A 17,644-nucleotide genomic window follows, 5' to 3' on the forward strand; every position below is an offset into this window, starting at 1 on the left:
CAAGGGTAAGTATTACATCATATTTCCCATCAGAAATCATTTAAGAAAAACGAGAGTGAATAAAATATTTAAAACGGTGAAAGGTAAAAACGTATACTTTTATATACAGTTATATTATTCTTAATAATTGAAAGTGGATTTTCCCTGTCCCAGAACCAGGCAGAGATCTGCTCTAGCTTCTCAGATTCTGGGCAGCCTGCATCCTGAGACCAAGGGGCGATCTTGTACTCCTCTGGGATCCCCAACATTTTCCCAGGGAAGACACTCCAGATGCCTGAAGGACAGACGTCCCACCCCACACCCTGGATCAAGCACCAATGTGTGCAGTCAGATTGAGAGACCTATCAGCAGCCAAACTGGGGTAAGTCTTGGTATAAGTTGCCCCCACCTTTCTCCAGCTGTCCATGAGGAATCTGACCCATGTGAAGAGCTGCTTCATTGGCCTGCGGGCTGAGAGCAGGGAAAGGGCTAGAGACCAGAGCCCACTCCCTACTGCTGCCAAAAGCAGCCCCACAAGTTTAAAAGAGAGAGAGAGAGACAGAGAAAAGGAAAAAAAAAAAAGAACCTGAAGTTCCAAAAATGGCAACAAGGGGTCACTCTTTTATTCTACTGTCTCCACACAATTTCTCAGTCTTCTGATTTGATTTGCCCTCTTTTTCTCCCTCAGTTGTGTGTGTGTGTGTGTGTGTGTGTGTGTGTGTGTGTGTGTGTGCATTTGATGGAGAGTGCATCTTTGATTTTTAATTATTTTAAAAATTATTTTTGTTTGTTTACTGATCTGTTTGTTTGTGTGCCCGTATTCCTTCTTCTCTTTTCTCTTCATCTTGCTTTTATTTCCCTCCTTCCTTTCTCTGTTCTTTTCCTTTTTATTATTTTATTTTGGCTTCAGGAGGCATATATTTGCTCCCACTGCATGGACAAATTGTAAGGTGGTGGGAAATGGGTTCCAGGGGGCCCACACACCAGTCAGTGGATGCTGTGATATACAGATAGCTTCTGAATCATAGCTCCACCCATTACACCTTAATCAAATCTCAAAACTACAAAAGGACAGCATAGCCCCCAACCCTAAATCTGCCTTCAAAATTGAAAAAAATCTATAGGAACTACATAAAGAAGAATAGGGGATTGAGCAAACAGAAGTGAAAGGTATAACCCACATCACTAAGCAATGGAATTAAAGAGAAAGGAATAAAAAGGGAGGAAGCCATCACAAATGAAGAAAAATCAACAGAAGAACACAGGTACCCCCCAGACTCCTGGAAAGACAGCACCTGAGAATACAGACTTTGGAACTCAAACAATTAAGAGTTCTCAGAATGACTGGTCTCAAACCACAAATCCACTGATGGAAAAGATAAACAGGAATGAAGAAAGACAAGATGAAAGAAAGAAAGAGTTGATAGTTAAGATGACAGTAACAAAGAATACAGTAAGTGAAGTAAATAACAAACTGACAAGCATGGAAAGCAGAGTTAACCAAGCAAAAGAAAGAACTTGGAGACCAACTTCTCAGAGCTTGAAGATCAAAATAGAGAACTAACCCAAACTGTTAAAAACATGGAAAGGAAGATATAAAAGATGGAGTAAAGCCTCCAAGAGATGTGTGATTATGTGAAGAGGCCAAACTTATGCCTGATCAGCATTCTTGAGGCAGAAAGAGAGACAAAGACCACCTTGGAATAAACAGTCCATGGTTATCCAAGAAAACTTCCCTCATCTCCTCAGAGACACAACGATTCACACAAGAGATTCAGAGAATCCTTGCAAGGCATCAAATGAGAATTCCAACTCCTAGACACATAGTAATTCACTTACACAAAGTTGGTATAAAAGAAAAAGTCCTAAAGGCAATGAGAGAGAAAGGTCAGACTACCTACTAGGGAAGACCAGTAGCAGAAGACATACTTACAGAAACATTACAGGCTAGAAGAAACTGGAGTCCAATCTTCAAAGCTCTCAAGGGTAAACAATTCCAACCAAGAATTTCCTACCCAGCTAAGCTAAGCATCAGTGATGGAGAATTCAAATCCTTTCTATACATTCAATCCCTAAGAGTTTAAGCAGCCTCCAGACCAGCTCTACAAGAAACACTTAAGAAGGTATTAAACACAGAAAAAAGAGAACCAAGCTCTTCCCAAGAATGCAGGAAAACAGGGAACCAATACAGCATGAATCATGACTGCAAAATTGAAAAACACACACATATATCAACCAAAAAATCAAAAGAAAACCAACAAATAAATAAGCAGCAATAGCAGCAGCAACAACAGCAAAGAACTTTGTAAGAGTCTCATGACAGGGATAAACTCTCACAGCTCAATAATCAGCCTGAACATGAATACACTAAATGCACCATTGAAAAGACATAGAATGGAAAATTGGATTCAGAAAAATCACCCCACAATTTGCTACCTCCAGGAAGCACATCTCAATACAAAAGACTCTTACAGACTCAAAGTTAGAAGATGGAAAACAAATTTTCAGGTGAACAGAACACAGAAGAAGGCAGGAGTCACGATCTTAATATCAGAACAAACAACTTTAAACTATAAAAATTTTGAAAGATACAGAAGGTCATTATATAATGATAAAAGACTCAATTTATCAACAAGAAATATTCATCCTAAGCATATATGAACCTAACACAGGAGCACCAGCTTTTATAAACTGCTACTAAGTAAACTCAAAAAAGACACCGACTTTAACACTATCATAGCTGGGGACTTAAATACCCCATTAACAACCCTAGATAGATTATTGAGGCAAAAAAAAAAAATCAACAAGGAGTTCTGGACCCATAGCTTGACACTTAACCAAATAGACTTAATAAATACCTACAGAACACTCCACCCAACAACCACAGAATATACATTCTAGTCATCACCACATGGAATGTACTCCAAGATCGACCACATCCTCAGTCACAAATCAAACATAAACAGATTTCATAAGATTGACATACTGCTTTGCACCTTCTCAGACCACAGTGGAATAAATATTAATACTAACAAAATTCCCAAAACCACAAAGACATGGGCACTAAACAGCATGATGCTGAATGACACCTGGATCAAAACAGACATCAAAACAGAAATTAAAAGATTCCTGAAAACAAATGAAAATGAAGAAACATCTTACCAAAACCTCTGGGATGCCATGAAAACAGTACTAAGAGGGGAATTCATATCTCTATGAACACATATCAAGAAAATGGTAAGATCACAAGTTAACAACTTAACAAATCACCCAAGAGAGCTGGAAAAACAAAACCACTAAATCCCTAACTTCAGAATCCAGATCACCAAAATAAAAGCCCAAATATGGGACATAGAAGACAAAAATATTATAGAAAAAATCAATAAAACAAGATACTGGTTTTTTGAAAGGATAAACAAGATTGGCAGACCTATAACCAGATTGACCAATGAAAAGAGAGAAAAAGCCCAAATAAACACAATAAGAAGTGCAAAAGATCAAGTCTTAACTGACACCAAAGAAATACAAAAGACTATCAGAGATTACTCTGTACACCTGTAGGGAAACAAACTCAAGAATCTAAATGAAATGGAGGACTTTCTTATTTCACATACCTTCCAAGGTTGAAACAAGAAGAAATTGAGATCCTAAATTGACCAATAACAATCCAGAAAATTGACTCATTCATGAGAAAAATATCTACAAAAAGTGATATTTAAAGAGCCCTGGATCAGACAGCTTGCAGTGGAATTCTACAAGGCATGCAAGGAGGAGCTGACACCAATCCTCTTGAAAGTATTCTAGGCAATTGAGGAAGATGGAATTCTCCCAAAATCATTTTATGAAGCAGATATCACATTGATACCCAAATTGGGTAAAGATCCAACAAAGAAAGAGGACTACAGACTAATATCCCTGATGAACATAGATGCAAAAATTCTCAACAAGATTCTAGCAAATCAGATCCAACAACACATCTCAAAAATCATCCACCATGACCAAGTAGGCTTCATCCTGGGATGCAGGGCTGGTTCAACTTCTGCAAAATCATAAATGCAATTAAATACATCAACAGATGTAAAAACAAGAATCACATGATTATATCATTAGATGTAGAAAAAGCTTTTGATAAAATCCAGAGCCCTTCTTCGTAAAAATCCTTGAATGCCTAGGCATAGATGAAAAATACATCAAAATAGTAAGAGCCATCTATGATAAACCCACAGGCAACATACTACTAAATGAACAGACATTGGAACCATTTTTCCTGAAAACTGGAACAAGACAAGTCTGCCCAATCTCACGCCTCCTGTTCGATTTAGTGTTGGAAGTCCTAGGTAGAGCAATCAGACAAGAGAAGGAAATCAAGGGTATTCAAATAGGAAAAGATGAAGTCAAGTTATCCCTCTTTGCAGATGACATGCTCCTATACCTTGAAAACCCAAGATAATCTGTCAAAAACCACCTTGCGTTGATAAAGGACTTTGGCAAAGTCTCAGGGAACAAAACAGATGTGAAAAAGAAAATTGCATTCCTATACACTAACAACAAACAGAGAACCAAATAAAAAACATAATCCCATTCACAATAGCTACCAGAAAAACGAAATGCCTTGGCATCTTCCTAACTAGAGAGGTGAAAGACCTTTACAATAAAAATTACAAAACACTGCTCGAAGAAATCAAAGAAGACACAAACAAATGGAAAAATATTTCATGCTCATGGGTTGGAAGAATTAACGTTATTAATTGCCATCCTACCAGAGGCAGTCTACAGATTTAACACAATACCCATTAAATTTCCAAAATAATTCTTCTCAGACCTAGAAATGACAATACAGAAATTCATAAGGAAACATAAAAGACCATGAATAGCCAAAACAATCATAGCAAAAGAAACAAAACAAGAGGCATCACACTCCTAGACTTCAAACTTTATTATAAGGCTGCAACAATCAAAACAGCCTGGTATTGGTACAAGAACAACCATATAGAACAATGGAACAGAATAGAGATTCTGGAAGCAAAATCTCAATTTCCCAACTGTATCGTCTTCAAGAAAGCCTCCACCAACAACCACTGGGGGAGAGGAGAACCTATACAGTAAATGGTGCTGGAAAAACTGACTGACCACATGCAGGAGAATGAAACAGGACTCCTACCTATCACCATACACAAAAATCAGCTCCAAATGTATCAAAAACTTAAAGGTAAAACCTCAAACTATAAGAATCTTAGAAAATGCAGGAGATACCCTTATGGAAATTGGAATAGGCAACCAATTCCTGATCAAAACCCCAAAAGTCCAGGGCATAAGAAATAAGATAGACAAGAGGGACTTCATCAAACTGAAAAGCTTCTGCAAAGCAAAAGAAACCATCCAGAGATTGGGAAGACAGCTCACTTAAAGGGAAAAAATATTTGCTAACTGTATATCCAACAAAGGCCTAACATCCAGGATCTACAAGGGACTCAGATGTGCTGAAAGGAACAAAACAAACAACCTTATTAAAAAATTGGCAAAAGACATGAATAGACAATTCTCAGAAGATGACATAAGAGCAGCTAATAGATACCTGAAAAAATGCTCAGCCTCACTAATCATCAGAGAAATGCAAATCAAAACCACATTGGGATACCACCTAATTCCAGTAAGAATGGCCATCATTAATAAAACGAAAAACAACCAATGCCGGCAAGAATGTGGAGAAAAGGGAACACTTCTATACTCTTGGTGAGAATGCAAACTAGTTCAACTTCTATGGAAAACAGTGTGGTGATTTCTAAAAGAACAAGGAATTGACCTTCCATATGACCCAACAACTCCCCTTCTGGGAATATACCCAGAGGAACTCCAATCGTTCTACAGAAAAGATATCTGCACACACATGTTTATTGCAGCACTATTCACAATAGCAAAAAATGGAACCAAACATGCTGCTCATCGAAACTAGACTGGACCAAAAAAAAATGTTGTACAGGTACACAGTGGAATATTATACAGTCATAAAGTACAAAATGATGCAATTTGCAACAACTTGGATGGGTATGGAGTCTATCATGCTCAGTGATCTATCACAGAAACAAAGAACTGAGTAACATGTTCTCACTCATAAATGGACATGCATGAACACCTATCATAATACCACAAAAAAGAGATTGGCTGCGATGGGGAACTGCCAGGGGAAAGGGAGAGTACATAACATCAATAAGGGTGCCTGATCCTAATCCAGGTGAAGTGAGCTCTGATGGAGGCCCAAAACTTCCCCTGTACTGAGATCACATATGTACCCAATCCTGACTTGTACCCCACAACTTTAAAATAAACATAGGAAAAAAATAGCAACAAAGAAACCCACTTTAAATATAAAGACACCATGGGGACAGTCTTTTCCACAAGTGGTGTTGAAACAATTGGATACACATACACAAAATAATAAACTGAGACCCAGACATTATACTTTTCACAAAAGTTGAGTCAAAATATATCATGGTTTTAAGTGTAAAATGTGAAATTAATATTTATACATGATCGTATGGGATAAAATCTAAGTGATCCTGGTTTTGTTGGTAAGTTTTTAAATACAATACAAAAATGTTATTCCTGATTAAAAGTTGATAAGTTGGAGTTTATTAAATTTAAAAACTTGTGTGCCACAAAAGATACTGTTAAGAGACTGAAAAGACAAGCCACAGATTAAGAGAAAATATTGGTGAAACACATATCTGATGACTCCAACATATTTTAAAAATTTTAAAACTTAACAGGAAAAGAAAAGAATAATCCAATTTAAAATGGGCAAAAGATCTGGACATTTGATTAAAGAAGATATGCAAATGGAAAATAAGCATATGAAAACATACTCAACATCACTTTTTGGGGAATTGCAACTTGAAACAATAATAAGATACCACTACACATCTACTGGAATGGCAAAAATCCAAAAAATAAGCAACACCAAGTGCTGATAAAGATACCAGGCAACAGGAATGCTAATTCATTGCTGGTGGGAATGCAAAATAGTAAAACTACTTTGGGAGTTTGCCTGTTTCTTTTAAAGCTGAATATAGTATTTTACCATATGATTCAGCAATTGTACCCATAAAGATTTACTCAACTGATTTGAAAACATATGTCTTCACAAAACCCTACACACAAAGATTTATAGTGGTTTTATTCATAGTCAACAAAAAATGGAAGCAACCAAGATGTCCTTCAATAAGTGAATGTATAAACAAACTGTGGTACATTCATAAAATGGAATATTACCAGTGATAAAAAGAAATGAGCTAGCAAACCATGAAAAGATATAGCTAAACCATAAATGCATATTGCTAAGTCAAAGAAGCCAATGTGAAAAGGTATATCCTGTAGGATTCCAATTATATGACATTCTGGAAAGGCAAAGTTGCAGAGACAGTAAAAAGATCAGTGGTTTCCAGGGATTTGGAGCAAGGAAAGGTTGAATAGATGAATCATGAATGATATTTTTTTTGGAGTGACAAAACAAATCTTTACTGATGGATACATAACATTATGCATTTGTCTAAACCTATAGAATTTTACAGCACTGAGGATAAAATTTAATGTGTGTAAATCTTAATCATTTAAGAAGTTAGGGGATCCCAAGAAGGAATGTAGACAGTGACAAGAAAATACATCTGTATTACAAATGTATGGAACAACCTCACTGAAGGGGTGGGGAAAAGGTGCTGACCTAATTAACTAGAACTGAGTGAAGTCTGTAAGACTAAAGGTGAAGGAAACTGCTCATAAGCATTGAATTCTAGTTCAGGGGTGTACAACTTTTTGGCTTCCCTGGGCTACATCAAGTAAAGAGAAATTGTCTTGGGCTGCACATAAATTATACAGTAAAGCTAGTGTATATATATAATAAGACTTCTTTTAAAAATATTTTTATTATAAAGTTTAGAAAAAAGAGAACAACATAAAATTAGTGGGAAAGTTGTTTTATGAGAAAGTTGTTTTATGGGAAAGTTGTTTTATAAGAAAGTTGCCCTTGCTTTTGTAAAATTGATCTATCAATGTCTGATTCAATGGAAGAGATTGCAATTCTTAGTGAATTCTCAAGATGCTTGTCAGAAATGTTTGTTCAAGTTTTGCTTTTTGTGTGCTTCATAATTGAAAACAGCTGCTCACAAATGTATGTGTTGCCCAAAAGTGATGTCATGAATGAGTAATTGTGAACTTCAAAAATGGAAATATGCATGGGGTCATGAAGAAAATAAATTCCAAAAATTACATCATGTTAAAAGATTTTGTGAGATTACATTACTAGCTGTCCTGGGCCGCATACGGCCCACAGGCTACAGGTTGGATATGCCTGCTCTAGTTGATAAATATGTCTCCCGTGAAAAAGGGGTTTCATGTTAACAATTCTGATTCTGCTAAACATGTATATTGAAGATGAATTATTAAGAAAATGAATGGCAGACAGGAGTCAGATTTATCACTGTTAAAGTGAGACTTTTCAGACAAAAAAGGGGAGGAGACTAGAATGATCCATGTGGTAATGGAGTATAGTTGGAGACATTGGTATGAACCCATGCTTAGCTTAATATAGATACATAGGATTACATATAGAGACACACACACATGGATTAAGGTATACACATTTATTTTCTTTGACAGTTAAGAAAGCCCAAATGAAATGATATCCCAGTCATAATAATCACACCCAGTGCCAGGCCTTGGTTTCTAACACCATTCTCCAATAAAATTACACAAGACTTGTAGAAATTATTGATTCTGTGACTGGTGCAGGAGATATATAATATGAGCCTAGAAAATCTCATAGTCCCAGAAAGTAAAGAAGTACTAAAAAACGAAACAAATTGAGAGGGAAGGAAGGAAGAAAAGAAAAGAAAGAAAGAAAGAAAGAAAGAAAGAAAGAAAGAAAGAAAGAAAGAAAGAAAGAAAGAAAGAAAAAAGAAAGAAAGAAAGAAATGATGGAAGGAGGCAGGGAGGAAGGGAGAGGGAGGAGGAGGGAGGAGAGAGAGAGAAAGGAGGAGGAGGGAGAGAGAAAGAGAGATGGGAAGAGAGAGAAAGAGACAGACAGAGAGAGAGAGAGAGAGAGAGAGAGAGAGAGAGAGAGAGAGAGAGAAAGGTCCTGCATTAATGGGAAAATATCAAAGGACATAGTCAACTGAAAGAGCTCCCAATGGCCAAAGCTGGAACAATTTGAACAACAAATTATGGGGAGATTTACTTTCTACTTTTATCTGTGAGCTTTACATAGTGATTTCTTTCCAGAGTACACTGTCAGGAGAGGGGAAGAGGGAGGATGATGAGTGTAACTTTACAGTGGAGAAACCTGACTCACATTATCTCAGCCAAGTGATCAAGATTCATAGCAACTGTGGTGGGTCACGTTTGATAATACATATACTCTATATGTTGTGATGAGAATGGTATTTTACTTCTTTGATCTTCCTCTTAAAAATCCATACCCCAATTTAATCATGAGAAGCATATCAGAAAAACCCAAATTGAGAATGTTCTACAAAATACTTGACCTCTCAAAATTGTCAAGGTCATCAAAAACAGCAGCAACAACAAGTCTGAGAAACTGTCACAGTCAAGAGAAACCTAAGGAGAGACAACAACCAAATGTAATGCAATATCCTGAATGGGATATAACTACAGCAAAAGGACATTAGATAAAAACTAAGGACATATAATAAACCATGAACTTTAATAATCGTACATCTGTATTGTTTTGTTAGTTGTAACAAATATTCCCTACTAATGTAAGATGTTAATAATAGGGGAAACTGGTTGTAGAGTGTATGAGAACTCTCTGTAGTATCTTCTTAATTTTTCTGTAAATCTGAAGCTGTTCTAAAAAATACTCATAAAGTTTATAAAAAAAATTAAACCAAGACGTCAAAGAAAATATGCACACTGTGGGTGTTTCTGATTACTCTTCCCTCTGACCCCAATCTCCCTGCTCAGTCCTACCCTCTTAGGCGGACTTGAACCTACATTCTCATGGCCTAAGCCATGAGAACCATTGATAAATGCTAACCCAAAGAGGGATGCGGTTAGATTGGAATTTTAAGTAGACCATCCTGTTGTGATGGGTGGATTGTTGGGTGTGTGGAAGTACAGAGCAAGAGAGACCAGTTGGAAATCTATTGCAACAGTTCAGGTGAGAAACAACCTCAGGCTGATGTCAGGTGGTGATATCAAGGACTTGATCCTTGGGGGAGTGGGAAAGAGAAGAAAGAAGGAGGAATGATGATTGTGAATGCACAGATGGTGGTATCACTACCCACAAGAGAGAACACTTAAGGAGGAAGCCCTGTGAGTGTTGCTGGAGGTTGGGTGGGGAAGAAGAAATACTAAATGCCCCCCCATGCAGGTCTATTGTACTTGAGTGCCTGCAGACACCTCAACAGGAAAGTCCCTGGTGAATCTTCATTCCTGTGGTAAAATAATTTTAAGTAGCTTGAAACAGTCTGCCTAAGAAGATGTGGGTACATATTTAAAAGCAAGCTATTTGAAGAATTAAAGGCAGTGCTTTTCCCAGGAAGAAGAAGAAAGCCCCAGGTCTTAATGTGATTGATGGTAGTAGAAGCTATGGAAATGTCAGGTAGCCAGGAAATAGGGTGGAGAGGTGACAGTAGTGATGACTCTGGGTCTGCATTTCTCCAGCCCAGTCAGTGCTCTTGGCTTCCTTGATTGCTGCTGGTCCTACATTTACTTCCTTTAATAAGGCTGTCACTTCCTCCCAGAGAGTCCCAGAAAGCCTTCTCTCCCCCACCTTGCCCAATTCTGCTCCTGCTGCTTTTCTAAAGTCATCCTTAGCCAAGTAGGAAGTCCATAAAACTCTTGGAAATCATGAGAACATTCTATAGAGAAAATACCCAGGAAGAAGAGCCTGGGATGCTTCCAAGGAAGGAACTAGAACTAGACAGAGTTCACAATCTTTCCCAGTATCTTCCCAGTCCCCTCCCTCTTAAGAGGAGCTGAGTCAAGAGGAGAAAAGTAGGGCAGATCTCGGCCATAGGCTGGATTGGACATGTGTGGGTAGTATGAGATAGTGTTGGACTGAGGTGGATAGACCCTCTTCCTCTCAACCAGAACAGTTTATCCTTCTTCATGACTGGCAAGTGTTGCTTTCAGGTACATAAGTGAAGTTGTTCTTATTTGGTTTGGGTTTTGTTTCTTTTTTAGAATCTGTTGAATATATTAAGTGGTGTGGGGAGCAAAATTAAAGAAGGTCAAGATGTCTGTTTTCCTTGAGAGTAAACCAAGAGAAACAACTGCAACCATTGACCCACACACAGGTTTTTATGTTATGAGAGACAAGGGAGAAAAAGCCAGAGAGAATGCAGGATCTCAACAGTTCCAGGATTTATTATGCATCATTGTACACACTCACAGATTCAGTCCCAACACCGTGGGTGAAGTCAGCATTACTATAGTACTAACAGATTCTCAAGCAGAGGCTCTGCTCGCCTGAGGTTGGGCTTGGGCTCATTGGGGGTGGCACTGGGCAATAACTTCCTCCCCTAGCCTCTGCCCCATGAAAGGGACACGCAGAGGGACAGAGTCAGGTTCACAGATGAGTTAGGTCACCCAGGGACCTGAGGTAAGTGAAGCTGGTGGCTTTCTCTTTCCTTGTACAGGATAATCTGAGGGCCTCTGGACACTAGAGGTAATTATTCTTGTTTGAGTGGCCATTGTACCTCCTGCTTCTGCTGCTTCTCTGTGGGGAGCAAGACTTCTCCCTTTGGGGGCTGGGCTGGCTGGATGTCTTGGATCTGACCAGGTGTTGGGATACATACAGGCTGCTTCAGCTGCCCCTCCTGCTGCTCCAGCTGCCCCTCCTGCTGCTCCAAGTGCTTCAACATTTGCTCTTCCTTCATTCCCAGGTGCACTTCCTCCTCCTGCAGCTCCTGCTGCTCCCTTCCCAGGTGCAGTTCCTGCTCCTGAGGCTCCTGCAATTGCTTTCCCACGTGTACTTCCTGCTCCTGCAGCTCCAGCTGTTGCTTTCCCAGGTGCAATTCCTGGTCCTGAGGCTCCTGAGGCACCTGCTGAAGCTTTCTCAGGTGCAGTTCCTGCTCCTGAGACTCCTGCTGTTGCTTTCCCAGGTGCAACTCCTGCTCCTGAGCCTCTTGTTGCTTTTCCAGGTGCACTTCCTGCTCCTGAGGCTCTTGCTGCTGTTTTCCCAGGTGCAATTCTGGGTCCTGAGGTTCCGGCAGCTCCTGCTGCTGCTTTCCCAGGTACGCTTCCTGCTCCTGAGGTTCCTGCTGCTGCTTTCCCAAGTTCAATTCCTGCTCTGGCGGCTCCTGCAGTTGCTTTTCCAGGTGCACTTCCTGCTCCTGCAGTTGCTTTTCCAGGTGCACTTCCTGCTCCTGCAGTTGCTTTTCCAGGTGCACTTCCTGCTCCTGCAACTCCTGCTGCTGCTTTCCTAGATGCACTTCCTGTTCCTGTGTTTTTTGTTGCTGCTTTCCCAGGTGCACTTCCTGTCCCTGTGGCTCCTGTTTCTTTCCCAGATGCACTTCTTGTTCCTGTGGTTTCTGCTGCTGCTTTCCTGGGTGCACTTCTTGCTCCTGTGGCTCCTGCTGCTTCCTTCCCAGCTGCAGTTCTGGCTCCTGGTGGTCCTGCTGCTGTGGCTCACATTCTTGCTCGGGCACCTGCTTTACAGGATCTGGGTGCTTCTCCACTGGGAGTTCGGAGGGCCCCTTCTGGCATGGGGCAGGCGATGGAGTCGGCTGCTTCATTTGATCCTGCTGGGTATTGACCGGAGGAGGAACCGTCTTGAGGAGTTCCTGACTGAGGGCAGGGGGGAGGGTCACTGGCAGTGTTTCCTGCTGGGACATCTTAGAAGCTAATGTAGGTTAACCTAAAAAACAAGAGAGGTCAGAGGCATTGGCTGAAGGTAAAGGAAGTAGATGAACCCCTGAAATCTGCAGCAGTACCTGCTTTCTCAGCATGTTTTCTTTCCTTGGGCAGGACAATCTCCCACCCACTCTGGGCTGCCATTCCCCAGAAGCAGTGGAGAGTGAAGAGTGGTAGTGGAGAGGGACAGGAAAAGGTCCTCCTGGGAGCCTCCTTGTTCCCAAACAAAAGCCAGTAGGAGGTCTGTCTCTAGAGATGTCCTGCAAGGGTGGCTAGGTGCTAGCTAACCTTTGGCTCTTCTCTAATCCTCATGTCTGCCCTCATCTGTCCACTGACCAAAAAGGAGAGATGAGTTCTGGGATTGTGTTACAGGAATAGGTAAGGACCTAGGGAAAGGAAGGTCTCCTGGAAGATGCTGAGTCCTGGAAAACCAACAGCCTATGCCAGAGAGGATCTGAGAGGTCACAGCATGAGCCCTGGACTAGAGCTATATCACAATCCTGAGCCTGAAATGCTGCATGTTTCTGGCCATGTCACTTGGTCCCCCTGAACCTGATATTTCTCATCTGTAAAATTAACAGTTTGGTCTGTTCAACCCCGGAGTTCCTTTCTCTCCTGACCTTTTGAGGTTTAGCTACAATCTAAGTACCTAAGGTGGTACTGGGGAGAAATGGAAGGTTTCTGAGAGTTCGAGCTTGTTCTTTCAAGTCTTGTACTTCTCAGTTGGATTTTCTTACCCCTATTCTGCCTGGGTTTCTCCAAAGGAAAGTTTTTCCCATGCTGCAATCCCTTCTTTGTGCAGCACAGCCAAAGGTTACAAGTATTTCCTTGAACTCCTTCTCCCATAGAGAAGATAAAATCACACTCAGTCCAAATCCAAGAGTTTAGGAAAGATATCAGCTGCTATTCCCCCACTTTATTTCTCTCTCTCTCTCTCTCTCTCTCTCACACACACACACACACACACACACACACAAATCCCAAAATAGGGACCAAAGGAAAGATGGGGTATGGGACGATTCCCCTCTGCTGTGCATGTCTATGCCACAGCATCTTTCCCTCAGGACAGGAACTCAACCCCCAACCCCCGGAGGAATGGTGGTCAGTCCAGCTGAATCTAGTCTCAGAGCAATGCCCACACCCACCCAGGCAGGCCACCCTTAGCTACATCCTGTGCTGTTGGAGGTCCCCAATCCCAACCCTGTTTCTGCCAGCTGACACTTACCAGGCTCACAATAGGACTGAGGCAGACGCTTTTGTGGAGTGTTGAGCTGAGCAGGGCCCAGGCATCCTTTTATCTATTCCCAGACTGGCCTCCTTCCAGACTGAAGGTGATGGACAGGTTTCACCACCCTGGTTGGTCAACTTCCTCCAGCCCCTTCCTGACTCACCACAGGCATCTTGAGCAGCAAACCCCTCAGGGCCCGTTTTCCCAGGGACACATAACTCCTTCCTAGCCAGAGGGTTCTGGGGGCTCAGCTACTCTTGTGATACTCACCTGACTTGGGCACAGGAGAGATGAGGGAGGAGAGGAAGGAATCCTATTGTTTTGTGACCTCAGCCAAACTTCGGCTCTGAATCTCAATTTCTTCACCTTTTCAATGAGGTTTCTCATTATAGGTTGAGGGATTCACTTCTAAGAACATGGAGTGGAAAGTTGTGTGTCTTTCTGGAATGTCTAGGCTGGGAATTTGGCGTGAAGATGAGAAGAGTCACATCTCATGATAGGACAGGACTGCTAGGGCATTCTCTTGAGCCACAAGCCTATCCTCTCTCAGAACATATCTATGACTATATTCAGTGTGGAAGTAAACTCTCTCTTTATAGGAGAGTCTGCTTTAGGTCAAATAGATTCGAGTGGGAGAATTCTATGGGGTCTCCTGCTATGTACCAGGGGTTGCCCAGACCCCCTGCCCAAGCCTTTAGTTACACATATTCCAAAGAAGGCCATGCTTATAAAAACTTCAAAACATGGCTCACTCTAGACAAGGAAACAGGGTAGAATATATACAACTTATAAAATAGGTATTGATTTTTATGATAATAAAACATACATTCCTATAATTATATTTTAAAACACATGAAGGTATAAGGATCAGAACTACATTGTCCATTGCCTTCTAAAAGTCGTTACCTATAAAGAGCTTAAGAAATCTTTCCATGGAGATTGGAGCATGTGCCTCCCCAATGCCAATGGTGACCCAAGGCACTTGACATAAAATCAACTCACTGCAGTGGATTGAAAGGCCCTGGTGTACTGGGCTTCAGTCTTTTTCTGGGGCCTCGACTATGACATTCTTTCCCTGATGGGTGCACTCCTACTTCACTGAAAGCCTCAGTTCCTAGGACAAGTCCAGAGTTCCCCACCTTGGGGTCTCGGCAACTGCTCTCCCTCTGACAGCAGGTTCCTCCCCAGGTCTCTGGCTCTATTGTGCTTTGCAGCATCAGTTGAAATGTCGGGGTCTGTCAAGAGCCTTTTCTGACTACTCTATCTAAAGAATGATCCTCTGTTTGCTTCATTTCATGAATAACAACCTAGAAGAATTTATTTTTGTTTGCTTTCATGTCCATTGTCTGTCTCTCCCAATTCCCAATGGAAAATAAGCCAAGAGCTGGGTAAAGCTGATGTGTTTTCCTCTATGTTCCCAGAATCTATCAAAGCTATGCATATAATACTTGTGCTCTTCAAGTATTAGTTGAAGAAATGAATGAACAGTGGATCTCACCACCTGGAGGTAACCACTATTGAACATTTAGTGTTGATGCATGTTTACGTATGTGTGTAAAAGCAAAACTGAGTTGTGACTTCCCTTTCTTTTCAATGGTTGGTTAATAGCTTCTTGTGTGAACATCACTTATTTAAACTCTCTTCTTTACAACCTAATCAAAAAAAGAAAGAACAATATGAAGGCAATATTCAATGGGGCTAATTTTGATAAGTGTTCTGATTCCCCATAGTTTTCCTGATAGACCTATTTACAGTGCCAATTCCGCCATGTTTCTGGAGCATGTCTGAAGAGACAGATGGATGGCTCACAAGGTGCTAAAATGCTACCTTCTCCTCACACCTTCTCTGTTTCTGGAGCCTACCCGGGATCTCACAGGGTCTCCCCCATAAAATAGGGACTGTGTCATTTTGTTGGGGTAGAGAAAACACCCCTCACTCCATCACAGAAAGCTAACTGAACATCCTCACGTGGGCACCGATGCCCTTGTGTTCTGCTGCTGACCTCACATGTAGAGAATCTGCCTCTCCCCAGTCCATGACAGTCATTCCCAGGACAGTAGACTTGGCTCAAAGAGGTCATACCAGTCGTATGGGTTTCCAGGGGCCCAGTATCTGCCAGATCTGCCTCCCGCCCTCTGATTCACAGCATAATGAGAGCTTTCAGGAGAAGACAGTACGTGTGAGCCTTTGACCGCTGGGCAAAGCTAGAGTGTGAGAAGGAGGGCAGAAAATAGAGCTGGGGGTGTGTATGTGTGTACAGAGAGGGCTTGGAGAGGCCCCAGTCTTCTGGGGTTCAAAGGCCCTATATTCTGCCCTCAGGTTGCCCCATCTGGGGGCCAGGCATGCATGTATATGGGGCAGATTATCTCAGTGCCTGTGTGAATGATCTCGTGGGCTCTGAGTCCACATGACAAGTCTAGGTAACTGTCCAGCCCCCACCCAGTATAATGAGGATGAGCTCATATCCCATGACACATGGAGAAGCCTTGGCCCCAGCTCTGCCCCAGCCCAAGGAGGCCCTAGCTGTTTCTCTTCTAGAGGTAGAAACTGGTTGGTTTCTCTCCAAAGTAAGGCAATCTATTTAAATTGCTGCTTAGTTGTGGGGTGCAGAAGGGATTGATCATGGCAATTCACTGTCCTGCAGGGAGGGATGCTGAGGGCAGCTTTCAAGAAGTTGCCAATATGGGGTCATAGCAGGTGGTCCTGGGATGGTGACTTTGGCCAGGAGAGCTTATGTTCCCATCTTGGGTAGCCATGCCTAGTGTGTTTCCTGGCATGACACTGCCCCCACACTCTGAGGCCGTTAGCTTCCTCGTCTCCTCAGGCCCTGTCTCCTACTTCTTCCCTCAATCTGCAGCTTTCACTGGTACCCTCCTCATAAGCCTCAAATTTTCATTCTCTTCCTCCATTGCCTCCCTGGCCTGACCTTGCCTCCTTGCTCTCCTTTTATGCTGTTCCCAGAGAGAATAAGGCAAGGAAGAGGGATGAGATCAAGGAAGGGCTTCTGCGTGGCTCGGTTTAATCTGTCTGATCTGATCTGTTTTCCTCTCTTCCATTTTCCTCTGGTTTCCTCCCTGAGCCTGTCGGATTGCTAGTTTTCACTCTCAGCCTCCAGCGCTGGTCTCTGCTCTTAGATCCAGAAGCTGTAGGATAGCCCAGTTCTGCTCTTGGTGGTCACGAGAGGAGCAAAGACATGAAGACTCTCAGTAGTGGAGAAAGGACAGGCTCAGTGTTCCTCCTCTAAACAAAGGAATGCCTTCTCCTTTGGGCTCATTTGTTGGGAAAATCACCTTCTTTTTAGTTGATTTCTGTACCAGAAAACAGTGTGGAGGGGTGCTTAAGCAGTGCATGGGAAATGCCCTCACACCGTGCCTGGTGCATAGGAGCTGCCTCATATAGTTATCTATAAAATAATAGTAGTAATAATTTAAATTCAGAATAGGTGAATTCATAAAAACAGAAAACACATTGGTGGTTTCCAGGAACTGTGGGGAGGGGAAAATGGGAATGTAACTTCTTGGGTATGATGTTTCCTTTTGGGGTGATGAAAATATCATGGAACCAGAT

General features: G+C 41.6%; 1 protein-coding gene across 1 annotated transcript; it reads right to left on the minus strand.

The window, feature by feature from the left end:
- Nucleotides 1-11,666: 11,666 nt before the first annotated feature.
- Nucleotides 11,667-12,830, minus strand: IVL (involucrin). Its single transcript, XM_008074076.1, has one exon. It carries the CDS (start codon nt 12,828-12,830, stop codon nt 11,667-11,669), a length of 1,164 nt encoding a protein of 387 aa, XP_008072267.1.
- Nucleotides 12,831-17,644: the final 4,814 nt, after the last annotated feature.

The sequence above is a fragment of the Carlito syrichta genome, unplaced genomic scaffold (genome assembly GCF_000164805.1).
Source record: "Carlito syrichta isolate Samal-C Ts95f unplaced genomic scaffold, Tarsius_syrichta-2.0.1 Scaffold316302, whole genome shotgun sequence".
NCBI classification, from domain to species: Eukaryota; Metazoa; Chordata; class Mammalia; order Primates; family Tarsiidae; genus Carlito; species Carlito syrichta.

What these genes read in the sequence shown, in the direction of transcription:
- IVL (XM_008074076.1), bottom strand. Translation starts at nt 12,830, where the DNA reads ATGTCCCAGCAGGAAACACTGCCAGTGACCCTCCCCCCTGCCCTCAGT.